The 27,781-nt window shown below is 37.2% G+C and overlaps 1 protein-coding gene across 4 annotated transcripts in view; it reads left to right on the top strand.

Annotated features, from left to right (window-relative positions):
• RAPGEF2 (Rap guanine nucleotide exchange factor 2) overlaps positions 1 to 27,781 on the top strand; it is a 127,197-nt gene that overhangs the window by 6,405 nt on the left and 93,011 nt on the right. For all 4 annotated transcript variants that reach the window (XM_066317644.1, XM_066317641.1, XM_066317642.1 and 1 more), the window contains exon 3: positions 12,065 to 12,148. In XM_066317644.1, the coding sequence (XP_066173741.1) occupies positions 12,065 to 12,148 (84 nt within the window). The remainder of the gene's footprint in view (positions 1 to 12,064; positions 12,149 to 27,781) is intronic.

Raw genomic sequence — 27,781 nt, 5'->3', positions numbered from 1 at the left:
AAGCGCAGCAATTATTTTATCCTACATTAAAAACAAAAAAAAAGTTGTTAGTTTTTATGGTAGCTCTATAGATTTTTTTTTCAAATGACCAAAGGGATAAAATAGAGCACATTGCTTAAAATTGGCTCATCTCATCTACATTTACTTTACTATCAGCGGGTGTACATGGTAGTGACAAATTCTCAAACCCTACGGCCATCTCACTGTTTAAATGGAAACTGGGTTATTAGAAGTGACAGTTCAGCTTGAGTTATTCTTCATTTGCCAGTCATTCTACTCCTTTCATTTGATGGGAAGTTAATGATAAAAGGACTTAAAACCTGTAAAGCGAAACTTCAGAAGTGAGGCTTACTTGACATATGTATTTGTTTTGGGTTTTTTTTTTTTAATTTGCTACCTTTATTCGAATCTGCTTAGAGATCTCATGTAAAAAGAATTTATTTTGGTCACTTAATATATATTTTATCAGTAGTCCAAAGAAAAAAATGTTCTGTTTTCATAACTGCTTGATAGTGATTTTTGATGTCTCCAACAGTGAGCTTCCAATTAGCATTTTCTTTGGAACACAAAGTCCTGGGAGGTTTGTAGAGGGTGTTTATACCTCTGGACAGTTGAATAAAATTTTTCAGGTCGAACTTGAGTTTTTGTGCTATGATGGCAGAAGAATCTTTGGTAATTAATCCTTTGGTTGTGAGCAAATGAGTATGTGTCTAATAAAACAAGCACCTCTTTTTCCACCTCATTAGTCATATGAGGGCTGTATGTGTTTTTCAGACATGCTATTTGATATTTCTGTGTGTATGCATCAGTGGTGTTTGGTTTACTCTTTCTATAAGGAAGACTTGTATATTTTTAAGTTTCCCTTCACTTAAAGAATAAAGAAAGAATATTTTCTTCACTATTGGATTGGCAGAAAATATGTTAAGGTTTGCTGACCTGCAGTCCAAAGTTGTTCAATAGTAAAACCTGATGTTTCTGAATTGCCAGGCACAACATAGTTTTGTGATTACATTCCCTGTAGTTTGAGCAATTTAATCTGGAACTAACTTAGTTACTGCTTATATTGTTTTAAAAAAATATGAAGGGAACCCCAGTCCAGGTTATAGTGAAGTGTGGTTTGTTGTTTTTTTTTGAGATCCTTCAAATGTAATCCTGATAGGATATATACTCCTACCTCCCACATGTCCCTACTGACATGATTTAAATTTTGATTAAAGTTTGTAACAATAACAAATTTTGCTGTCTGTAGGACTTTACTAGTAGTAGTAGACTACTAGTAGGAGGCTAGTGGTTGTGGTGGTGGTGATTCTTAAAAAAGGACAAGTGTGTTAAAAAAGAGTAGTTACCTTTTGGACATCTTGAACTGGATTTTAGTGTTAATGTCTCTGGCTGGAAAGAGCTCTTGTCTAATGTCAAAATGTTTGTGTGCTTTTATGTAATTCAGTTTGCAACCTTTAATAAAATTCAGCGTGGAGAAAGAAAAGTAGAAGTTGTATATATAAACTGGAGATTGGAGAGAAAAGTTGCATGTAAAACAGTTATTACTACAGAGAATGTTCACAGCTGAAATGAGAAATAGCAAGCTGATTAGTTTCTAAGTTTACTGGCTGTGGTAGGCAGGTGTGAGACAAAAAGCTGTACAAGCTGTGTCTTGATGTTTTTTTCCTCATTCCCAATTCGTCATGCAGTCTGGAATGAAAAACATCTACTTGTATTAAGACTGTAGTGCTTGTATGGTGGTGGAATGGGGAGGAAAAAGGGGATGAAAAGTGGAGAAGTGGATAAAGATAAAAGATACATAATTTCAGCTGATTATTTTTGAGATTTCCATGATTAGAACTAAATTCTCAGGTCAATTAGCAGTAATATCACTATCCAAGTTTTCTGAATTATATCACCATGGCAAATCCAAAGACCCAAACACATTGATGTTGGGCTAGTCATGCAGCCTTTTCCAGTATCAGCTTAGCCTAGCCATCAAATCCTGAAACAAAGGAAATCTGAAAAGGGAATAAAGGAGCACAACTCCTTGGTAGCTACTCAAACATCACTTGTTTTCTTAGAAGAAAATGTTAGTGCCTTTCATGAGGTAGAGCAGAATGTCTCAAAAATGCTGCAGGGCAGTAGTTCTGTGCAAGGACAGGTGAGAAATCGATATGTGAGTAGTCTTTTTAAGAGTGGGAATCCAAGAGTCATGCTTTTAGTCCTACAGTAAAAGCAACATTTATTGAATTCATGGTTCTTTCATCGTAAACTTCTTGCCCTGAAGACCCTTAGGACAGAAGCAGTGCATGTAAACCAACAAAAATTTATGCCAAAGTTGCTGTATGTTTCTGCATAGCTGGACTTTTGAAGTGTGACAAAAATAAGCTAAAACTATCTTCTTTAGCTATTCTCACACACACTCAGAGAATATTGAGTTGGGAGGGGCTCACAAGGATCGTCATGTCCATGTCCTAAATGAATGGTCCATACAGGGATCAAAACCACAAACTTGGCATCATAGCACTGTGCTCTAGCCAACTGAACTAATCTCAGAGTCTTGTGATTTTTAAACAGAACAGTGCTGCTGAGACCAGCTTACTGAATTTGTGTTAAGATGGAATGCTTTTATGGATGCAATGTACATGGTCTATAGGTATATATGTTTATATCTTACAGATATAAAACTTAAATCCTAAAAGACTGCAGAAAGGAATTGCTAGAGAATCTCTAGAAGTGATAAGACCAGAGGAACTGGCCTCAAGTTGTGCTGGTGAGGTTTAGATTAGAAAGCAGAAAACATTTCTTTACAGAAATGGTTGTCATGCAATGGCACAGTCTACCTAGGGAAGTGGTTGAGTTACCTTGCTAGGGGGTATTTAAAAGACATAAATGGGGTGCCTGGGGACATGATTTTAGTGGTGAACATGGTTGTGGTGGGTTAATGGTTGGACTTCATGATTATAAAGATCTCAACCAAAATGATTCTATGATCTCTGCATCAGTATCAGAATTTTCAGGTAGATCATATATATATTAATTTGTGCTTCTTCTACATCCATAGGTTTCTGTCTAAGTTCTGCAGGAGTATATTTAATAATGCAAAAAAAAAAAAAAAAAAGCTGCAGCAGGGCTGGCCTCTTCTGTTTTGTCTTGAAAATATTCCTAAAGGTGTACTGTGCTTTCTGACACTTGGACAGTTGCCAAAATATCATTGGGATACTGCCAGTTCTGCACTGCAGTAAATCAGGAACCTGATTCATATATTGTGTTGTGGATACATTTTCTATGGGGAATTTTTTAGGCAATGTCTATCGTTAAAATAAACACAGTCAAGGACTTGGCAGTTGTCTCTGTATAAGCAGACACTGAATCAAGGCTTCTTAATAGTGTCAGTGATCAATGTTACAGTCTGTTGGCTTTGCACAGCCAGTTCCAAATTTGTGTTATTGTTTGACCTGATTTTGAGACTTCCTTGAATGATGACGAAAGTAATGTTTTTGCACCTTCCTTGCTGAAAGCTATCATATTTTTGTTGTGATTCTGACAACTTTGGGGCACTCAAAGCTTTACTTTTGGAGACACATTAGGGAGCTGTAAGATACAAGAACAGATTTGTCTGTCTTGACCTCAGAGTGTTTTGGATGCATGATTATTTTATTTTGCTGCTTCTGTAATTGTTTTCTGATGATTTAGGAGACTGTAATTTTTATTCTGAATTTTTCTTCTGATAAAAAGGGCTAATTCACTCTCCAAATCTAATATTAAGACTTCAATGACAATAGGTCAATTAGCTTGTGTGCATATATTTGTATAATGTATTTAGTGATTGTCTGTTTAATCCACTGTCTTAGACTGACAGGCATTACTGACACTCTGCAGTAATCTCTGATTTGACTAAAATTCTTGTTTTATTTTACTGGTTTTATTTCAGAAGTGAAAAAAAATTGCAGATAACTTAAATACTCAAAACAAAAATATACTTCTGATTATTTGCTTTCATGAATACTGAGGAATTGTTTCATGTGGTTCATTCTTCTGCATTTCCCATTGTTGCTACCAAGAATCAAAACACCAGTTTTCATCTCATGTCCATCTGTAAAATAAGGCTTAATATGAAATGGACATGGGCATAAGTTGAAATATGCACACTGTTTAGTGAATATCAAAAGTTTAAAATTCAGAGTTATCAGTTTTGTTACTGTATATATTTTAAGTCTGTCTTAAATTTATTCTTATTCCTAATCTTCACTCTAAATACAACTTCAGTGTGCTCATATAAGAAGAAAAGTATTTGAAAATTGTGGCTGATGCATCAATTGCCAACTTGTTTTACTTCTGTGTTTGGGATATACCTCTTAATGTTATCAAGAGCATCTGAAATGCTCTGACAGGTGTCAGATAACTGCTTAACTTGTTTAATGAGGAGAATTAAAGACAGTGCTGACAATGTTAGTAAGCAGTTCTTTGGTTATTCTGTGTTTGAACACTACAGTGCTAGTGGGCAGGATCTTCAGGCAATGAGATGTCTACCTGAGAGAACTGTTTGACTTAGACTGTCTGACATCCCAAGGCACTTCAAGGCTGATGTCTAATTCTGGCAATGATTATCCAGTTAAAACAATAAACTACCTATAGCTCTCAGCATAGAGAGGATAACCAAAATGAGCAAAGAGAAACAGACAGATTAATCTGCTGGAACAATATTATAGGGAGCATAAGCTTGCAGTGCAATGTTCTTTGGGATTTCTTCTTGGATAGTGCTTAAATATCTGAAAGAGCTCTCAGTTCTGACATGTCAAATTTCCATTGTTTCTGCTTCTCCCAAGTGGAGAATTGGGAACATGAGCAATGTCTTTGGAATTACTCTGCTTACGTTCTGGAGTTTATTCAACTTTGAACAGCACTGAGTATGATTACATGAAAATGTAATAGGTACAGCTCGGTTTGTAAGTTCTTCTATCAAAACAATTACAGATGTTACAGATTGTAGGATGATGGTATTACATGCTGTTTAAATGTAAGTCTTGAATGAATCCTTTAGTGGTTGGGATTTTAAAGGATTATTGCCTCCATAAATCAAACTAGCTTTTTCACAACCAAGAAATTGTTCTTGCTGAATTCATGACCTTGTTATGACGTGGCTTGAAAATGGCTCTGAATGGAAAACAATTCTGGATGTTGATGATGAATTAAGTTAGGGGTCCTTCCAGCATCTGGAGTTGCTGGAAGCCCAATGTTGGGGGGAGAATGGCACCTCTGTTGCTTAGGTCTCAGGATAGACACAAGTGTGAAAGTAATGTTAAGCAGTAATTATATGAAAGTAATTTCTGTGCTTGTTTCTACTGAGACCTGCATGGTACTTGGCTTTTTTCATGTGCTGTTTTAAAGGAGTTGACTGAAAAGCCAATGACCAGAAGGTGGGAAGAAGAGCAGAGTTTTGTTTAGAATGTGCTTTCAAGTCCAGATACTGAATTTTGCACTGAAGCAATGCCTTACTTGACAGAATTAAACCATGTTTGACAGCAGTCATCACAGAGATCTGCAGATTCTTGCCACTGTACATACTTAGGATTATCTCAGTTGAACCTGAGTGAGTAAGCATGTGCCGAATATGATTCGTTATTCCAGAGGTGTGTGTCATTTTGATGGAGAAAGTGATGTATCAGGACCTGTTAGGAAAGAGCCACTACAGATGTCATAGATATTTGAGATTTATTTGGCCTTTCAACTGGTTGAGTTAAATCTTTATGGCAGCTGAATATTTTGGAGGGGTTTTCAGCACCTGAAGTAGTCAGGAAATCTGAAAGCTAAAATTGCAACACTTGTGCTATTGTAGACAGATGCCTTACAGAATTTGTATGTGTGGTGGACATGTTTTCTTGTGAAGAATTTCTTTGATATGCCATTAATATACAATTCAGATATATAGTTACAATTGCGTAGTTGCAAACAAGCAAGTGCTGCTGATTGCTTAATATAGAAATAAAATACTTATAATTAGAAAATAAAGCTTTAGTTTTAAGTAGTGTATATGTAGCTACTTGCTGATCTGGGAATATAAAGCTGCCCCTTCTCGGGGCATAAATAGATCATAGCATGAAGAGTTTGGTACAAGCACGGGAAATTGTGCGAAAGCCTGCAAACATCTTGGATTTTTTCAGTATGAAGATTTATAAGCACTTCTTGATTTTTGAACTTTGAGTGCCTCTGAGGTCTCAGAGAAAACAGTCATATGCTAGAAAATGTGAAAGCCTCAGTCTGAAAATACTGTCTAAGCTCATCAGTGCTGACAACCTAATGATGTCATAGGCCATTGCATAATTACACAATTGAAGTTTCCAGACAGAACAGTTAGTGACAGCTATGAAGTTTCTTTGTATAGTCCTGTCTTCAGTTTCTTTGTGCAATTTTTAAAGCAGAAAGGTGTCCTGTCTGGCTGCGGGTTGTAGTTGTGTTAAAGGAAGCTGGACAAGGAAGCACAATGGGAAGACGTTGCAATCCAGTTCCTGGCTTTCCATTTCTAGCTACTGAATTTTTGTAAATCAAATTCTCCTGCATTCTGGGAAATTACATATAGATTCCCCAGGAAATCCTCTGCTCTAGAGTGTGCTATAATACAAAAGTCAAGATTTCAAGCAGATTTATTCAAATTTTGTTCAACTGAAGTTCAGATTATGAATAAAAACTGCACTTTGGTGGCTGTTTTGGTATTGGCTTTCAGTTTTGCACCACTGTAAGGCTGCAGCTAGAACCTGAATATTCTGAAAACTTTATTAGTAGGTAGCTCTATCATAGTAGTTACAGCAGAAGAACATTAAATCTCGGTGGTGGAGTCCTTTTGTTGTTGTTTCTGCAGAACTCAAATCTTACTTTCAGGACAGAATGAGTGTGTATTGATTTTGCTGTTCTTATTGCCCCTAATGAATGACTTTGGGGTTGACTTCATTCTGATTCTCTGCAGGATAAATTGCTTGTGTCATCTAACTTTCTTGGTAATAAATCTTGTTTTCTGTAAGTAGGGAAAGTGGAAGGCTTTGCTGCTTTTGGTAGGCTCTGTAACTTTTAACAGTCCTACGTTTCATCTAGATGAATATCCGGAACAGTAGCTGAGCTGAAGAAAGATCCCAAAACAAACAACGGCTTTGCCTGTCTTAGGTATTTGAAGCAATGCATTCTGTCACTTGAGGCCATCATATGAAGTCTTGCCTGCAAAGGTCTGTGTATGCCTGCTTGGAAATGTACAGGTGTTGATAGTTCCTGATCTCAGTTATTTCCACTGTGCACAGAGCCCTGCAAGAGTGGAGAGAGGGTGAGAAAAGAATTCAAAACTAGGTAAGGAAGTGCTGTTTGCCTAGGTTAGGTGACCTTTGCTTTCAGCCTGATGTGGATCATGGAATCATTAAGGTTGGAAAAGACCTCTAAGATCACTGAGTTCAACTAGTAGCCCAACACTGTGAGGTCTGCCACTAGACCCTCTCCCCAAGCACATCGACACATTTTTAAAATACCTCCAGGGATGCTAACTCAAGCATTTTCCTGGACAGCCTGTTCCAGTGTTTGGCCACCCTTTCAGTATCCAATCTAAACCTCCCCTGGGGCAACTTGAGGCTTACTCTTGTCCTGTTGTTTATTGCCTGGGAGAAGAGGCCAACCCTTTTCTGGCTACAGCCTCCCTTCAGGCAGTTGTCGAGAGTGAGAAGGTCTCCCCTGAGCCTCTTTTTTTTTCCCAGACTAAACACCCCCACCTTCCTCAGCCACTCCTTACAGGACATGTGCTCCAGACCCATCACCAGCTCCGTTGCTTTGTGAAGCGTTCACTGCACTTCCAGTCTCCCCCTGTGTGACAGCTGCTGCTTCAGTGGGTGTGGTGATGCTGGACAGCAGTGGCATCCTTACTAAACTAGTAATAGGAAAGCTCTTACCTCAGCAGATGTCTTTCCTTTTTACATCAGCTTGACTGACAGGTGCTATGGACCTTCCCCTTCACTCTCTTAAGCTGAAAAAACCCCATGTCTCTTGAAGGATGCCTTTGTGGAAAGGTCATCAGCATTAACTCTGCTTCAGCTAATTCCTGATGAAGTACTTATGAAGACTTAATGCCCTCCTGCAAACCTAGTCAGAGAAGTGTCCTGTCTGCAATAAAGCCTTTAAAGAACAATTTGCTGTTGCCTCTTTGGCAAAAGAAATATCTTTAGGCTAGATAAAGTTCCTAGAGTCTTCTGTGGGCTGCAAGGGGTAGGCACAATTCTATCAGTGAAAGAAAACTTCTTAATTAGGCTTATTCTCTAGAATTCAGTTTTAGTGTTTAAAATAAAATGTAAAATGTGAATACAAAGAAAATCTTTTGAATGTGAGTGTTCTCTGTTGGGTGAAATGGTATTTGCATGAGTCCTCAGGTGGCTTGAAGAAGTACTTCTGTAGTTCAGCATCAGCTTCTTCTATAGTTCCTTCTGTCTTTCTTTACAGACACAAAAGTCCTGAAGAATGCCAATGCATTGTTGATGAACAAATGTCAGGCATAGTACAGAAAACATGGAAGCTTGATTGAAAGCCACATGATGTTTGAATAGGATTGTGGAAAGCCCAGAATCCTTAACATGAGAGAATTGCATGTGTTTCTTGTGACAGCACTGTCTAGCAAAAGCTGGCTGCCAAATGGCTTTGTTGAGGCTTAATTCTAATCAACTGAGAGTATAGCAAGTGTTAAAAGTGCAGGAGTTAAATGTATTTTCATATGAAAGAAATAGAGCTGTGTTTCATTTGTACTTTCTTTTTCTGAGAAAAGCGTGTGGGTTCTGGAGAAAGAAATGTGTTTGCTGTACATGTGGGATTTTTTTCAGGTGTTTTGCTCAAGACGGTATTAAGACACGTCTAGTTGTAAAAATGAGGAGAATTAATACCCTGTGTTGTTTGCTGTTGAAGACTGTCTTGGAAATATTTATGATGTTTTGGCTGACAGTGAAAGTTTTAGAAGAATACCAAGTGTATTTCAGGGAAGATACCTTGAACACAGACACATTCTGTAGTAATATTCCACTACTGTGACACAGCAATGTTGAAGTTTTTTTAAATCTAGATAATTGAAAGTGTTGAGTTCAGTAGATATGCATGATGCAAATAGCTTAGAGCTTAGAAATTCTCAAATGTAACTGTAGAAATAAAATCAGTTATTAAGTACACATAAAGCAAAGAGAAAACAAATTCAATTAGATGGTATTCTTATTTTTTTAATCAGTTCTTTCAACTGTCAAATGAGCAGATGCTTTGATTATATACAAAGTGGATAAAGTATGATATTCATGACAGATAAGTGAGAAGGAGCAACAACTTTTGAAGAGCCAGCTTGCAGTGGAAGATAATAAACCTGTGAATTGGCAAAAAAAAAAAAAAAAAAAAAAAAGACAGAGAGAAAACTGAGTTGGATGATTAACTGAGTGAAAAGTCATGCTGTGTGTGATCAAATAAGAAAAAAATCAAACCACTACAGTTGAATGCATAGTCATTCTAGGTGTTTGTTAAATGATTCAAAGGTAGATTCAGAAGTAGCCTTAAAAATTTACATATTGAACATATTAACTGGTGCTTGTGAAAGCCAGTAGCTGCTTTTCTCTTTGAAGTTAAAAGATCTCCAATGAGGAAAGATAACTGAAGTCCCTTACAAATAGGTGGTTTTGAGAGAGGATTTCAGAAAGTTAATCGGCTCCTAAAAGTAGGAAAATAAAAGCTTGCATGTTAGTAGATTTGCAGAAGTTAAAATACTTTCTATTGGCTTATTTTTCTTCTGTTTCGATTATTTTATCATTGAAAATGCCTTTCTGGAAGTGTGAGAAGATCCTCTACATTGCTTTTGCTTTTGAATTATAAAATCTGTGACCCCAGATTCTGTTCTGTCAGACTACACTTTAATACTTGGTCAAACTGCCAGTTTTTAGGAAAAGGAAAAACCAAACCAACCACTCCCAAGACCAAAAAGCTTATTATGTGATAATATAATGTGCTGTAATACACATGGAAAAATTATTATTCACATCCTAGTACAGTTACTTCCCAGGTAATTGGGAAATCACTTTTTCCAAATCCATTGCTGAAAATTTCTATTTCAAAAACTTTTGCCTGTGCTAATTAGTCCAGGTTATTTGTGTGTAGAATGACAGCTATTAAAGAACATAATAAAAAGCCTAACAGACTTGCAGTTCAGCAGCAGTGCTGTTGTATGGCTGTCAGCATAGGACTCATGGGGAAAGAAGGAATATTTAAGGATGTGTAACTTAACTCAGGTGCATGTTTATGTTTTTAGGAACTACATTTTTCTTGGAAGTGTTGGTTTTCTTGAGTTTATCTGATTTAAACTGGTTGTGTGCACTTATATAAACAATGTTGATTTTTCTAGACCAACAAGTTTAAGGGTGATAGAGGCCCATGTGAAAAGCAAGCAAGGCACATCTCAGAATAGGCAGCTTAGAACACTTTAGCCATGTGAATCAAAATGCTGTTGTTTTAGCTGTGGGACCGTGTTATTGCTTTATTTTCTATGGTCTACCAGTATAAACAAGTATTCCTGAAATCCTGATTTTGAAGGTGTTGTCTGGTGTGTGTGGCTGACCAGCATCACTTCACTGGTCAGGACATTGGCTGCTAGAAAAGAAATACAAACTCCATCTTCTTTTTCAGCTCCTCTCTTCTTGACCATAGATTGTGTCCCCTCAGTTTCCTCTGCTGTTTTTCTATGTTTCTGTCGTTTCTCTCATGCTTATGTAATACAATAGAAAATGTAAATGGAGCATGATTTTAGATTGGATGGTTTGCTCTCAGCTCTTTTAGGCTAGCACATTTGTTTTGAGGACCATTGTGTATATACTTCTGAAATTGCAGTTCTTCAAACTAAAAAATACACTGCTAACATGTACATTGTCTACTAACATTTAAGATTAGATTTTAATGCTATGCTGTCATCATTGTTAAAATACGTGGGCTGTTCTTACTTGAAGTAGTCCTAGTTGTTGCTAAAGACTTGAGACATATAATTTAAAAAAATGAAGGTGCGACAAATTAATTAAGTAATCTGCACCTCTTAGTGTGACTAGGGATGTGGTTTTTGATAAGAATGCTCATGCAATTTGTAACTGTGAACTCCATTGGTCTTGAATTCACTTAATTTCTCTGGAAGAAGCAGGAGTGGTAGAAACTGAGGTACAGTTGGGAGATTCTCAGGATTGACTGTCAACATGGAATGAGACTTCTACTGTAGCTATTTCTAGTAACCTTAATCTGTTTTATTTTCCTGTCCAAACATTATTTGAACTTACTTATCCAAAAAGAGTCTAAGCATATAAAAAGGATTTTGTATTACTCAAGGAGTAACATCTTAATTTACAGTAGAATGAACTGTGCCTGGATGACAAAGTCTTCCTTTGAAGAGAGGGGAAAAGAAACTTTTTGCCCCTTTTGTTGGGAATTTATTCTGGTGCCAGGAAGAGACATGCAAGGGGCAGTGCTTAGCAGCAGCAGTGAATGATGACTGACAAATCTGATGTAGGTTTATCTTCTGCAAATGTTTCCAGTGGTCTCTCACCTTGTAGAAAGGCATGCTGATTCAGAAAGGAAAATTTCTCTCTTGAAGAAAGGGTTGAGAAGATGGCTAGTGTTGTGCAAGGATGCCTTTATTTATAGAGGGAAAGATGCTACAGCTCTCTTCAGCAAGAACTGAAGAGCTGTCATTCTTCTTCAATGCATTTGATAGAATACAATACAGTATATTTACTGTAGCTTGTCTTCCTTTAATCTGTTACAGTTATATTTAATTTGAATTGGGCTGTTACCAAATGATACATAGATAGGTAGATGCTTTTAATAAAGTCAAGTAAATGAAATTAAGCATTCTAATGATTTATATATTTGCAGGTGGAAATAAGAATAGTTTAATGGAATTATTTTTTAAATAATTGAATTGTGTCTTCCTTCCAGAATTTGGAACATTTTTGCCTTATTGATGTTCTTTGTAGTGCAAATTTGGTACTGCTGTGAGTAGTTTAAATCAAGTGTTTTAAACCGTGTCATCTTTTCTTTCTTATTATTACAGCCCTGATGATATTGGTACCTGTTGGTATATCCTGCTGTCTGGTTCAGTCTTCATTAAAGAATCCATGTTTCTTCCAAGGAGCAGGTATGTCAGCTATGAATGTACTGCCTTCTATATTTTAAACATAAATCATGAGATGTAGAGAATTTTTAGAATTAAAGGCAGTGTTTTATAAATAATGAAACACAGAAGAATAAATCTAAACACACGTCTCCTGCCTTTACTAGCTGTGGTAACTTTCATGCCCATAGCTAGAGCTGAAAGTCCATCTTTGTGGAACAGTGTACAGCTTGTCCAAAGTGTTATGCAGATGCTGTTGATTCAAAAAATAAAAACACTAAAAGCCTGACAAATGGAATGAAGTACTGAAGTCTTTTCCTGTGAGTAATCAAACTTCAAATTACAGAATGCAGTAGAATCTGGATGTGGATGTTTCCCTTTACTTACTGTGCACAAGTCTTTGGTACATGCTTTAGCATATGCTTAGATCGTGTTACTGCAGGTTTTGCTGCTTCTGTATAACATTGTGCTTCATGCACATGGATTTTCAATGAAGAACGGTTTCTTACATGGGAAAAAAAGTTCGAGTGCGAGGCACTCAATTTATATTGCCCCAGCTAAAAAAAAAAAATGTATGTATCTATTTGGAGCTATGGAAAAAATGCAAGTGATTGCAATGATTTAGACTAAAGTGACTGAGCTTGATCATTTTAATAGAAGCAGAGCAGAATTATTTTAAAATGCTGGTTCAATGCATATTCATGCAGACTACTGTAAAAGGCTCCTTTGAACTATTGGCATGTAATAAAATTTCTGAAGGGCATAATGAAAGAATGACCTGTCTCTGTATAGTATCATGATAATGAAAGCACTGAGAATTTTTTTTTACAGTTTTAGACAGTGGGAAACCACTTCATGGCTAGTGTTGGTTGGCATATGAAACATTGGATCTTCAGATCTGTGTTCCAGTAGGAGGGAGAGCAATGCAAATCTTGGGACTTCATTTGATGATGGTGGCATGTTCTTGACGCAGTCAAGATAAAAAAAGGTTGCTGATAAAAAGGTTTATTGGATGTGCCATCTAATAGTTAATGCTAAAGGTGCAAAGCTTATCGGAAAAAGTGGCGCAACAACAGGTTATAGGACCCCTACTTCTAGAAAAGTGAAAATTGTCTCATATGTCATCCATGAGCAGGCAGTGCCAGGACAAAAGCTGGCAGAAAGTGCTATATTTAGATACCAGGAGTCACGATATAGAATATCTGAATTAATGTGAGGGGGTTGTATATAGTCCATGGCAAGAATCTTCTGTTCCTCTGAAATACAGCAATGCTTGTGCCTCACTCACTTGACCACTTGAAGAGAGGTAGTATTTAATAAGATAAACAATGAGCTTGAGACTCTTCCTGGGAGAATGAACAGAAAATGGCAGATGCTGTGACAATAAGCAGAACATTTAAGTGCTTTTCATATGCAGAAATGTGTAAAATGACATCTGGGACAGTGTCTGATACTTAGTGAAGTACAGGCATGGAAGTTGGCATGAGAATAGGTTTTATAGTTGTGGATGAAGTGGATGTCAAAGCTGGTGTCTTGGGAAGCAAATGCAAGAGAGACAATTAGTTAATTAACAAAGGTAACTTAAGTCCATGAAAGCAAAATAAGGAAACTTAAATTGTGTAAGATAGAAACTAATTTGGGAGAGTAAAACCAGAGTCATTCTGGTGAGAGGTTTTGTGCTTAGAGTCTGTAGTCACTGAAGGGTAGGTGAGGGCCTTGTTAAAATTCAGGACAAGGTTCATCAGGACTTTTTCTTTTTAAATGAGTAAGTTGTGATTGGGCTTTGGGCTCATCCATGAGTAAGAAACTTGGCAAAAGTGAGAGGGCACCCAGGTTAAATTTCTGATTTGGAATACTGGTGGCTAATAAATGATTTATTGATTGATTGATTTTACTAAAGAAATGGCCTGAGAAGAAAATATAGTTTTTCAGCTCAACTTACGCTGCCAGTGAACTGCTGGGGGAGAAATAGCAGACTGCTCAGATATACATACTAGGCAGAAGAGACTGATTAGCAGAAATGGTAAAAAAAAAATTTTACAGTGCTCAGAAAAAACAGAGTGAGACTCAAAAAGGCTGCTGTCCAGAAAGAACTGATCAGATGGTATTCTGGAATCTAAAGATTTGGTTTGCTGTAAAAGTTGGCTTGCTGAAACCAGCTGTTTACATATACAGGGAGGAACAATTTCAAGAGGCTTTTTGAGCATTGCATAATTTGTGCATTTTGATGTCCATTAAATGAACTGGCCATGGTTTAGCAAATGGACCACATCCTCATGCATCGTTGACATCAAGTGATAGGAAGATTGCAAAGTAGAGGCCATCTAATTTTGATTTTGTTTGTCATTTGAGTAAACTAAATTTTCAATAGTAAATTAATATTTACACTATTTTAGTGTAGGTTTTTCCAGTTTAATTCATTATCTTTTCCCATCTAAAAAGCCACTAGGATATTGTTTTGCAACATGTGAAGCCTGTGATTTAGAGAGCCGGCTGGAGCCAAGAAGTCTGTGTAGGAGCAGTCAAATATGTAGAAGGCACATACTTCTTGCTTTTCTCTAAATCTGATTTACTCAGAAGATTCTCATTGCCCTTTCTTTTCCCAGAGCTGGATGCGATTCATCTCGAAGCATCTTGCCATCCAAAACTCCTCTTTTTTTCTCCAAGCTTTAAAATTATTCTGTCTGTTTTTGTCAGCCTGCCCCATGCACCTGTAGTAAATCCCTTCAGACAGGTTCTCTGGGCTGCTGCTGATCCTGCTCAGATGGGGGGCTTCCCCTTGCCTGTCATCCTGGTCTTGAGCTCACCTTCATTGAATGATGGCTGGGCAGTGGCTGACCCAATTTAAAATAGGACACACGTTGTCATCCCACCAATTCCACCCCCACCCCATCCCCTGAATTTCAAGAACATTTGCTATTCTTTTTTGAATTTCACTCTTATAAAATGAATGTCTTTACATGCCAGACCAAAAGTAGTATCTCTGGGTAATTTAGACAGACCTAGTGGACAAATTTGCCTACAACCTTGCAGGTTTGTTCTCAGTCCCGTGCAGAATTCCATCTTACTCTTGTCTTCATGGCAGCTGGCATGTGAGTCTGTACAGAACTGTAGAGGACTGTCACTAGATTTGAGCTGACACTTGCAAGTACCTTAGTGCATTTGCCTGCATGTGCTCAGCATATCATTTGCATTTGGAACCTTTATTGGCTGATTTGCTTGCATTAGTTTTAGATATATCATCCTCAGAGTGGTTGCTGAGTTACACCGAAAATGCTCTCTTGTTGTATATGTTATGTCAGGTAAATTTACTGTATTTCTTTCTTCCAGATCACTGTGTCCATGACTTTCATTTCTAGTGTTAAGATACCATTTAAAATTCTTCCATTAGAGACACTAGGTTTGGCAAATAGTTGATACATAGTTGGGGAAGAAGAATATTTTTAAAAATATCCCCTTCACCTGCCATGAAGCTGTGTAAGAGCATAAGAAATGACCACACCCGTGCTTTTGCACTGTGGTGGCTTAGGAACAACTCACTCTAATTTACTGCCCCTTCCCTCAGGGAGACTCCCCCAAAGCAGACTCCTCTGTCTCCTCTCTAGTGAGAGACACAAAGGCAGAGTTCACAGGTGGGATAAGAACAATTTACTGGAAGCAGCAATGAGATAAGAAAGATGAACAGTAATAGCAGCAATGCTCCTAAAACCCATGTAAATAAAAAAATAGTACAGCAGTCCAAAAGTAACTAGCTTTGTAGTGTATGAGAAATGGGCAAATAGCTACCTGTAGAAATAGTTTGAAATGAGTGTCAAAGCTGCCAATTTTTTACAAAATGCTATAATGTACAGGATGACTTGTAAAATTACTTGTGAATAGCTACTGGACAAGTCTTCAATTCCAAATTAAAAAAAACAACCAAAAAAACCCACAAACTTGTTCAAGATGGGATATTGGAATATATGAAGTCCTAAATTGAGTATGTAGTTTTGAAAACTTTAACACCTAAACAATGTCTGTTCTTTCTGAAAATAGCATGAGTTTAATTTTATTTCCCTGTTGTAATAAATAAAAGTTTAGTTTGTATTTGTTCAAATTCCAAGCCATCAGCTAGCAAATAGTATTCATAAGATAAGGTTGGAATTTATTGTCTTTAATTTAGTATTTGGGAAAATATAAAATCCATGGTTTTAAATAACTGTGCTCTGAATAATTAAATCTGCCATTTATTTGGTGACGTAAGGTAAAGCCTTATCTTGTTCTCCTGTTTAATTTCTGTGAATTCCAATGGTGAAATTTTTTTGACAGATTAATATGAGGAAGATCATCCCTCTTCCCTTCAACCCCTTTCCCCTCAATCTTGCTATTAATATTTACAAACTTCTTCCTTTCCTTTAACATATCAGGCATGTATTATGTTAAAATAAACATTCCTTAATTCTTTCCTCCCACCATGACCATCAAGCTAGCACAAATTAACACTCAGTCCCATCATCATTTCCCCTGAGCATCTGTACCCTGAAGCAGTTCACATGGTAGAATGAGGTTTATGTATGAACTCCAGAAAATAAATGAGCAGAAAATGCAAGTCCCTGAGGGCTGTCCTGGCTCTCCTGTGTTTTCACATGGCTGCTGACAGCAACTCTGTCACAGTCCCTCAGGATGTCCCTTGGAATGGCCTCCAGCCTGCCTGCTTGGCCCGCTCCATGCTCTCACCACATTTGGTCATTTGCTTGGGCTTCCTGTGTGGCTTTTGTACCAGAGCTTTGCTCCTAGTGCAGACTCCACTGGGTTCTTTAGCGTTACTTCAGTGGGAGCTGCAGTACCAAAAGGTCTCCTGGGTCTCCCACAGCTCAACTCTCCCACTGCTTGCTCTTGCCCTGCACAACCAGAGGATGCAGCTATCTCTTAGCAGCAACAAAATACAGAATTGCTGAGCAGTTTTTCTCAGACTGTTGGATCTGGTACTTGGGGATTTCAGCTTTTCTCCTAGAATGCTTCCAGGCCCATCTGGGTGGTCTTATAGTCTTGCTTGGGCATCCTGCTGTGCCGACTCGCCACCTGCAAACCTGGCTTTACGCTTGGTTTTCACTGCTTGCTCATCTTCTGTTTCCTTGCTGCAGCCTTCTTTCCTTCACTGCTGCTACATCCAGCCAGTTCTCCCCTCACTGCCTCTGCTCATGGAGAGCTGCTTTCCCTTTGGCAAGTTCACAGATTTTACATACAGGAGCAATTATTTAAGCTTTTTCCTCTACTTAAAAGATTTAAGTTTTGAAGGTGAGAGAACATCTGTTTTTCGCTATTTTCAAAATTAAAAGGGATGTATATGTTTAAATATTGATGGTTTAGCCCTCTGGTCTTTCCCATACTAAAACAACTTAAAAAATGGAAGGGAATATCTAATCATACTTCAGAGTCATTGAACAAATTACGGGCTTCTTTTGAATGTGTAAAGCAATGGCAAAACTCAGTTTATATAGAAATGTTTTGTCTTCATCCAAGCGTAACCTCATTAACTTATGGAAATAACCTTTCAGGATAAAATTTGTTAGGGATTTTGGCAGACTTTTTTATTTTGACAGGTAATGAATGTGAGTGTAAGGGTGCTGGAGCAGAGCCTTTGGCTATCTACATGTATCTGTACAGCTTTATGTATCTGAGACATACTTCCTAATTTTTGTGATGTCTGAGTCATGCTCTTTTGTGTGGTTTACATATATCTAACTGATGGTATGTTTATATTCTGAGTACAGAATTGCCTTTGATTGATCTTTTGAGTCAGTAAAATTATGCTGATAGCTTTAATCACAATGATAAAATCCTTCTCTCAGTATGACTCGTATATTTGCAACTTAGTGTTTATTAATAATGACTATTACTAGCTGAAACCTATGCGATAAGAGAATGAAACTGGGATTTTAACTGAGAGTGATCAGTATACAGGAATATTTAAACCATGATAAAATCCTCTAAAAAGGGACTTTTTTTTTCTCCTCCTGTGCAGGAAACAGAGTTTTAGAACAGTGGACTTAAGGGAGGCTCAGAGTTGTGCTTTTGGGAACTGCTAGTTTAGTTGTTTAAGCTGCAGAGGGAGTTGATCAAGAGCTGTGTGGAGCTTACTTAGCTTTTTGCAGGTTCTGAAGTACTTATGGCTAAGAATTTGCAGCATTGTGATGGAAACATCAAGGCCATACATTGGATATTTGTAGAGAAAAAATAACTCCCCAGGTTATAGTTTCAAGTCTGTTTAAGAAGTTTCTTGGAAGTGTATGTTTTGGATTTAGTTTGCCCTTGGAACTCTTGTCTTGAATAGAAAACATTGCTAGTTTTGCTGCTGCTGTATTTTCCTGTGACCTGTTTGTAGTATTGTTATGTCTGTATGAAGCTGGTCGTGCTCTGAAGCCATGCTCAGGATTATCTCTGGGGCTGGTGGGAAGGCATAGAGTCATAGAGTGTGACTGTGTCTTGCTGCCTTGTCCTCTGTCTGGTTTGAATGCCTTGGTTCAGCATTTCAGTCCCGTCAATTGTAACTGAAGCATGAAGGAGTGTGATATTAGGGCTTAATCTAGGAAAGACTGAGATCACAAGCTGAAGGAGGAAGTTGGAAGTAGTATGATGTCAGCCCATTTATGATTGTGTGGCTATCATGAATTACTCACAATGAATTTTAAATAGACATTGAGAAATAAACACTAATTGCTTTGTACTGTCTGCATTTACCCAAAAGACTGCATTTGTCCTTTTGGATGGAGACGTTTACTGTTACCTGCAAGCAGAAAATGAGACTTGTCACAGCACTTAAAACTGTTGACTTATTGAGACTCAAACTCCTAGAGAATTTAAAATCTTGCCTACAAGAGGTAGCATTTTACTGGGAGTGCCTGATCTGGGCATCGACCTTGAATTTGCTAATCTCTTGTTGGTATCATGGTCAGTATTACCAGTGAAATCCAGCACTTGCTCGTGTGTGTCATTGCAGGCGTCCTCCTTATGAGGAGCTGGAGCTGCTGTGGGGCTGTGCCTGAGCCCAGCTCCCTGGGGGCTGGCTGCCAGCAGGACGTGCACGGAGGGTTTAGAGTCTGACTTCACCACTTCAGGCACAGTCAGCTCTGGCTGTAGCTGAATTAGCTGAGCCATAAATTGATGGGCCTTGTGGTGTCACCTGCTATTTCAGGAAAATTTGTCATTCAGAGCACAGGCTATGTGTCACCCAAAAGTGTCCTTAGAGTTTAAAAAAAAATATGGCGTACAGGTTTCTTTGAATATGAAGACTTAAAAATATTTTTATAGCTAATTTATCCTTTATCCCATCCATCTTCTGTTCTGCTGAGTAATTGAAGAGTTCCCTGTGGTCTGAAACTGATCATGGCAGAAGCTGAGGTGTTAGGAAATAGAAGAGGAGACAGTTCCTAAATGATGAGATTGGCTGGTGTCTAATGTTGTTCCTGTCATATTTCAGTGCTACTGGAATTTTGTTTTTGCGGAGCTGATAAAATGTTAAGGGACTTAATCTATTACACTGTCATCTTTTGAAAACAAAAATAGAAATTCAGTGTTGTGTGTCTGGTGCTACCAGGCTTTCTTCCAAGTTTGTAATGACAAGATAACAATGAAGCCGTAAGTGTCAAATGACCTGAATATGTTTTCTGTGAGCCTGAGTTGTTTTGATTCCTCCTAAGGAGAGAGAGGCTTTCAGGGATGGAAATGCTCATGGTAGGAAAAAAGCAAACTTCAGGAGCTCTCACAAATGCAAACCTTATACCAGTTTCTAGATGTATAAAAGTAGAGCTACAGACTTCTGCCTCTTTTAATGCTAAACACCTGATGATAGGCTTGAGAGGGTCTGGATCACTTGCTGATGCTCAGGGGCATTTGGAGAATGTTGAGAACAATTTCATATGCTTTCCGTAGGGTAGACACCGTTAACTGGTGGTGCAGAGCTTGCAGATTCAAGAGATCCTTGGGTTTGGTTTTTGTTTTATGCATGGTAATTGTAAGCTGAGTCAAGATGAGACTTCTTGCCACTGTTGGTACATTTAAAATAAGGAAAGAAGTTAAGCTTTTCTTACACTGTGCTTTATTCACTTCAGTGGTGTTTTATCTTCCCCACTGAAACTGCAGCTCTGTGAAAATACTTTAAAGGGTATCTACTGTAATGAAAAAATGGTGCTTCTAATATAGAGCATAGAATCAAAGTATGCAACATTGTAAATCCAGACCACTGCTTTTGTGGAGAGTTTTGCCTGTGAACCAACTGAGGTTAATTTTTATGTTTACTGTACAGATTAAGTATAATGAAAAATTTTTAGTGGGATATTGCCAATGAAAAACAAAATCTGAGGTAACAGGGGCAGTAGGTTTTATGTGTGTATGCATGAATGTATCTTATTAGCTCAAAAGAACTGAAAAGGACCATAAGGAAAAAACAAAATTAAGCAGAAGAATTTAAAAACCTAGATCCATGGGGCGTATTTTTTTTAGCAGAAAGACAGGAGAGGAAAAGAGAGAATCCTTTAAGGTAGCTGATAGAGGAAATGTGATCTTTGACAACTCTGACTGATACCAATGCCCAGATCCCATTTCTTTAAATCTTAGAAAGCTTGGGTTAAAATTTTGACTGATTTTTGAAAAAATATGCTGTAATAATGGTGGTGGTGTGGGGGGTTGCCTTTTTTTTTTATTATCTCCCCCCCCCTGTCTAGGTGCAAAAAAGATGACTTCCACTGAAAACACTTTTTTCCTGAAAACATTGTATTCTCATTGCTGAAAAAAAAAATTGGTGCTGTTTAGTTGATTGCCTGGTTTCTAAGATCTGCTGTGTAAAAAGCTGTGCAAAAGCTGGACTTGAGACAATATGGTTACATTGGTGACTCTCCTTTTTTGATTATTTTGTGTCTCATTGGCTAGAGGCATCTTTCTAATTCCAGCATTAGGGTCTCTAATGGAGCCTGTCATGGTTTGAAGTCATTGAGAGCAATATCTAAGCAATCTTGGAAACATTGTTCATCTTTGCTTTTACTGCTCTTCTCTACATTATAATTATGTGATATATATTATTTCAACAGTTCTCACACTTGTATTTTCTTTCTAAAATTTCAGTTTTGATTTTAATATTAAAAAGCTGTTTTCTGAAATCGTAATAAATTGGTTGCATACAAATGGGGATGTTGAAAAAAAGAGAACCCTTTCTGAGAAATGAAGGAGGAGAAAATTCTCTGTGTAATAAAGTAAGTGGTTATTTAAAAGCTAAATGTGAGACCTATTACATCAAGGTATCTGCTACTGCTTACGTTGTTGATTATAGGTATCTATCTGAAGAAAATTGTTACATTTTCACAATTGATATTGCAGCTGGTGAGATGTCCTATTGTGTAATATCTTTCCTCTGATTTAACATTTCCTTCAATGTAGTAAGGTTTTTGAGTTTTAGCACAAACCTGCAAAACATCGAAGCTCCCTTAAGTTACTTGGGAAAACTGCATTTTAGGATTCTTGCTGAGGTCAAAAGGAAGACCCTGTTTGTTTTATGTGCTCTCAGGGTCCTTGGACAAGTTTTATAAGTGTAATGAACTGAAGTAATCTGGTAATTGCTTACTTCAAAATAACAACAAAAGGAACTGTGTGCAAATATAGCATAATGAATAGCAAAATGAGAAGTTATACCCGTGTGGTGAGAGGGGACAGAAGACACTGCCTTTTCTTTGCCTCATGTGAACCTCTCAGAGTCTAAACTTTCATAAACTTAATTCTGGTGAAGGACAATCTTGATAAGCTGAAGTAATGGTGTTTACTTATGTATTTGGAGGACTGTAGAATAACTGAAAGCCATTAGAATTATTGTCTTGATTCATAGCATCATGCCACTACTGTAATTCTTCCACAAATGGTCTCTTTTACAAAATGTTGCTCCATATTGTAGAAGATTTGAAAGTATCTGAGAGTTTTCTTTCAGTTGATACTAAAATTTTCAAATGTTTTTGGAAAACAAGTCCAGAGATATGAGACATGGTGTAACATTTAAAGTGAGGAATAATTTATTTTTCAAATTATAATATGAATAGCTAAAACAAAATTGTCACTACCACTCCACTGGTTTACTCTGTTTATTCATTCACAAATATACAAATTTATCTTGAATACATCTGCTTTGTACATTAATAGGTTTATGGAAACCTGTTATTGAGGTAATGTGTTTAGCTCTCCATGTGAATGAATTAGTTGTATCGAATGTTAGGCATGTAAGTGTGTGTGGAAAGTGTCAATATATATGGCCTTGTTTACTTCTAAAAACCTAGATGGTGTGTCAAGTAACTTTAGTAATTAAAAAAACCCCGACAACTTGTAATACCTTAATTATGAAAGCGTCTAGGGAGACTTAAAAATGCTTATTATATATTTTTCAATATAAAAAGTCTTCATTTAGAAACTAGCATCTAAAGTCTTTGTATGACATTGGAAAAATACTCTTCTGTTTTAATGAATTCCATGAATGTTAATAAGCCAAGCTGTGTTTAGACAAGGTCTTGCCTCTTAAGTAATGTTTTCCAACAACTTCTCATTCTTTGAGGCCATTATGTAGATCTTGTGATGTCACAGTAATCTCCATGGCAACACAGACGTCATTGACATGAAGCATAAGCAAAGCTGTCTTTATTCAAACCATTTATTTATTTGGGAGAATAAGAAAAAAAGTAGGCTAGGAAAAATCCTTTCATCTTTGGATGTTTTCCGAGATAAAATAATACGAGAACTTCTAATTTAAAAACAAAATAAAGATAATTTTTCCCAAAGAAGGATCTTTTCCCAGGTGTTCTGATGAAGTACCTGCTTTCTAGCTTTCTGTACTAGAGATGTTGCAAAGCTGAGCGGCTGCAACAAGCTAAATTTCTTGTTGCCTCTACAAGCAGGTTCTAGTTTTGTTTATTTATATGATTGCATATTTAGTCTTTGAACATAGATCTTGAATTCAACAGAAAAATGCCATCAAAAGGTTACTTTTGTGTGGTGTATATAGAAGGGTCCTAAAGGAACACTAAGTGGTATTCTTGTGTGAAAAGTATTCAGGATCACCTGCTGCTATAAAGACCCTGAGTGTCAACCCTTTTTACAGTAAATTTGTGAAACAGTTTGTAATTCTTAAAAGCACTTTTTCAGATGGGGTTTTGAACCATTTTTCAGCTGAATGTTTTAGTTTTGATGTTGCATTATGAAAAGATAAAGTGAAAAGGAGCAAATGTGAAACTTTACACACTTACTTAATTTTTCTGTCTAAACTAGTCAAACTTGCTACCATATTCACTCTTGTAACCAGATAAAATTTTAAAATTACTCTCACTTTTCAGAACAGTAGTCTGTTCTGAAAGAAAAACTGTGTGAAGATCATAAAGGATCTGTTTCAGGGTTGACTGAGGGGACTTTCTGTGGAAGCAAACCTCCAGAATCAAGCTAATTTCAAATTACTCACTGTGGGTTTTCAGGAACTTCTTTTGAAGTGCTTTCAGTAGTCAGCTATAAATGAGCAGATTAATGCAACCTCTGATCTGGGTTGCATTTGCATCAGAATTAAATCCCTATGAGCATTACGTAGATAAAGCACTATAGTCTGTCATCTGTATGCATGCTAACTAAAAATGTTCTAAGTACTGAAGAGGTTCACTAAAGTTTTCAGCTGAAGTTTGACTGCTAAACATTTTTAGCAGGAATTATTTAAAGCATTAATTTACTATAAATGTGCTTATTCTATAGTTTTGATATGTTCTGGTTAGTCATCAGGCATTCTCTCTGTCTGGCTTGCTGGGTTCTTTGCCCCCTGCTGCTGCAGCAGCAGATTTATTATCCTTGGCACCATGATTCCTCTTCTCCCACAGGCAGCGGGTGGTTTGGGTCCCAAGTCAAGCAAGGAGCTGCAGTGATGTCTGAGGCTTTTTTCTCTTGTGAAACACTCCTCCCAGGTATTATTGAGCGGCATGTACTTAGCTGTGATATTGCAAGTGGGTCCCTTCCCTGACACATGAGCTGTTGTATATGAGACTGTAAACATCTAAGCTATCCTATGACATTGGATAAGCCTAATCATCCTTATCCATGGTATGCAGTGAGCTCATGTCTCCAGGATTTGCAAGTAGTGACAGGTCTGCAAATGCCTCTTCAACCTGCCAGCATCTCAATTTTCCTTTCAACTGAAAAGCATTTCTGTAAAGCAGCTACTTGCTTTTGCTGGGAAGAAAAAAGCTAAAAATACAATTACTTTGTAGGAGTTAAATAAGTGACAAAAAATCCAAAAAAGGTAATCTAGTTAATATTTTAATATGCAGATGACCAGTACATTTTAATTAAAAAGAGTAGTTATTACAAGTCAAAAGCAGCTTGGGGTTCCCTTTATCTTTAGTATCTTTAAAGTATCTTTACTTGCTTTTCCTAAAAGACAGGCACTAATTCAAATGAGAATCAGAGAAGTCAGCCTATATTATCAGATAATTTGATGTTCTGTATAATGATGCCCTGTCTTTTAGTTGGCAAACTCTCACAGTTAGCAGTGTGCAGCTCCAAGCATGGGGAAGCCTGCTGCTGCCTTCCCTGCCTGCATCATCCCCAGTGGAGGGCTGTTCACGTTAGAGCGGCTCTGCATGCATGAGGGGCTCTGCCTTTTTTTCTGAAGGGGTCAGAAAATGGCCACGCCAAATTCAGTTTCCATCAGAGCACTTAAGCGTTCCCCTGGGAATGGCTTGTGCATGTATAGGAGCTTCTTAATTGTAACTTTCTTCTTTTCCTTGGCAAGGATGAGTTGGGTGGAGATCTGGGTTTCAGAGCGCGCTGATGTGAAAGCCAGCTGAACCTAGCTTGGCTAGAATAATCGTGTAGAGGGACTGATGCTTTTTGTCCTGATCTGGACATACCTAAATGAAACATGGTGGTTCTTCATAGAAAAGGTGCATGAGGAGAAACTTGACTGAATCGTTTACTATCTCTCTAAATGGCGGACAGAAAATAGTCCCCATTTTGTTTTTCCGTCTAGATGTGTACTTACTACTGCTCTATATTTCTTCAGGGAATTCAGGGTGACTGATTGGCTTTACAACTAAATCTAACTAACATTTTGATGTTGTTGTTGGCTGAATGTTGATTGTTACATCAAGATTTGATTTTGGGATTTCTTGGAGATCAGACAATCCTGCTCCTGTTTATTTCCGTATAATGAGATAGTAGTTGATGCAGTGACTGAAAGCACGTGCCTGCCTCTTCAGTCATGGCACTGCTGTGAGGAAGTGGATGTGCAGGTGGGACATACAGCATATGATCCATCCAGTGGGATGAGGGTTCCTCTCTGCTTGATATTGAGAACTGGAGGATAGAGGGAAAATTGGAAGTGCCGTGGATAGCACTTGAGTGTAAATGGTGATGGTAGTAATAGCATTTTCAGGATGAGGGCTACCTAAGGGCAAATGAAGACGCTTTGGCTTAAATAGCTTCAAATTCTAAATGTGATTCTTGCAATACCTCTGTATTTCATTTTGGTAGTCTCATTGCAATACCTCTATATTTCATTTTATGAGTCTCCTAAATGTAGGTGTCAACTAAAGCAATGTAATTTTCACAAAAAGTGCTTTGAAGTATTTGGTTTATGTAACTTAAGATCCATTTTTATCATGAATATGTTAAAAGCTTGAGAAACTAAACTGAACTGTGCATAGCCTTGTGCTTACAGATTTATTCATATACAGGCTTGAACAAATAAGGATTGGTTGCTGTGAAGGTGGGAGAAGGATAATGTTTACTTTAATCTCTGTGTTTATTTAGATGTTCTGCATTGGCAAATAGTGCACATCAGTGATCTTAAACCCATTTTACCTCTCATTTGGAAACTTAAGAATGGAGAAAGTTTTTGAATATCTTGATTTCTCGAGTTTTGAGATAAAATATTTCAATATTCATGCATTACAGTTCTACTTTATTTATATTGTAAATTCTGTATTAAAAAAATCTGTATGGAACTTATTTCCTTCTGTACATATACTCTCTAAGATTCTAAGAACTTGAGAAACAAGAAAATTTGTTACTTGTATTTTTCATTGCAACTTGTCTAAATAGAATATTCTTTTTGATTCAGAGGAAATGTCAATTAAATAGATTTTATTCTCAACCAGCAACTTTGTTCAAAATATTGAAATTACATATACATAAAACTAAAGCAGTATTATTTGCTGAAGCATGTGCACCATAGACATAACCATACTTTGTGGACCTTTCTTTGTGTGACTTAGAAATAGTTTAACTAAAACCTTAAGCTAATGTAGTGTAGGGAATATCAAAAGAAATAAAAGTTCAGATTACACTGTAGAGAAAATCTTGAGTTTTTGTCTGTCCATTTTGCAAAATAATTGTCATTAGTGAAATTGAATTTTCTCTGTGAGTCATCTTAGATTTTTTAAGAGGAAAAAAGAAAAGGGCTTAACACTGAAAACCTTTTTCGTGGTGTTGTGAAGTTTCTTTCAGATTCCGTATCACTTTTGATGAATGCATTTACATTCCAGTGCTGAGAAATAACTTTCCATTTGGGAGCTGGGTTGACGTGAAAACAGGAATGTGGAGGCCCAGGGTGAGGGGACAGGGCTGAATGCTGATAGAGGAACATTCCCTCTTCAGTAGCTGCTGCCTCTCCTGCGAGCTTTGCAAAGAGCATCTGTGTGTGCGTGTGTGAGGATGTCTGGGGACCTGGGGAAATGGATGGGTCATGTCTGGGGAAAACTGCCTTGTCCTCCAATGTCATGATGATGAGAGAAAGAACAGAACAAGTTACCTCAGTACCTGCAAGTTTTTGGCTGTCTCTAAGTGTAAGTGCTTATAAAAATTCGTGTGTTCCTTGCGGCTTTAGATGTTTCATTTAATTGAAGTACTTCGTTGTTCTGTTTTATTAGTAAATCTATTTAATTGAAGGGGAATAAATGCAGACAGTGGTCTTAAATTATTCTGTTGTCATTTGTTAGCCATAGGCATATTTAAACTACTGTAGTTTCATAATAGCGAGGAGTTTTTTAAATGAAAACTGAGAGTGTAAACTTGGGAAAAATGGAAGCCCTTAATTTTCTTTTAAAACTTGTCTTCTGTTATCAAGCATGAAACCTGAAAACTGATACCTCAGCTCTTTAGGCAGCTCTGTGTGTTTTCAGTATAACAAGTTGTAAGCTGAGAAATGCATGTAGTAAGATACACTTATGGATAAGGGAACTGTCATCTCTGATCAGTGTAAATTCGATTTAAGAACACATTAAAATGTGAACGAAATTGTAAACTACTTACATGGGTTAAAATACCTGCTTTTAATACACAGTGAGAAAACTCATGTTTTTAAATACTAATTACTTTATTTGGAAATAATGCTTTTGAATAGTCAAGTGGGAAATTAGGCTTTTGTCAATTGTTTAAAGGAATAGTATAGTTAGGAGGAAACTGCTTGCGAAAAATACCTGGCTGTCCACGGTAAAGTGGATTCCTGTAAAAAATATTGTTTTGTATATGTTCAGGTTGTTGTTTGTGTTTGGGGTGTTAGGTTTTTTTGGGGGGAGGCTGTTGTTTTTTAATTAGAGTAGGTTTATATTCACATCACGCATTCAGTATCCTTATGGGAATATAAGTACTATGATAGAAAAGGACTCCAGA

This window comes from Sylvia atricapilla, chromosome 4 (assembly GCF_009819655.1).
Source record: "Sylvia atricapilla isolate bSylAtr1 chromosome 4, bSylAtr1.pri, whole genome shotgun sequence".
Classification (NCBI taxonomy): domain Eukaryota; kingdom Metazoa; phylum Chordata; class Aves; order Passeriformes; family Sylviidae; genus Sylvia; species Sylvia atricapilla.
The sequence above is the reverse complement of the archived record's forward strand: the minus strand, read 5'-3'. Positions and strand labels throughout refer to the sequence as shown.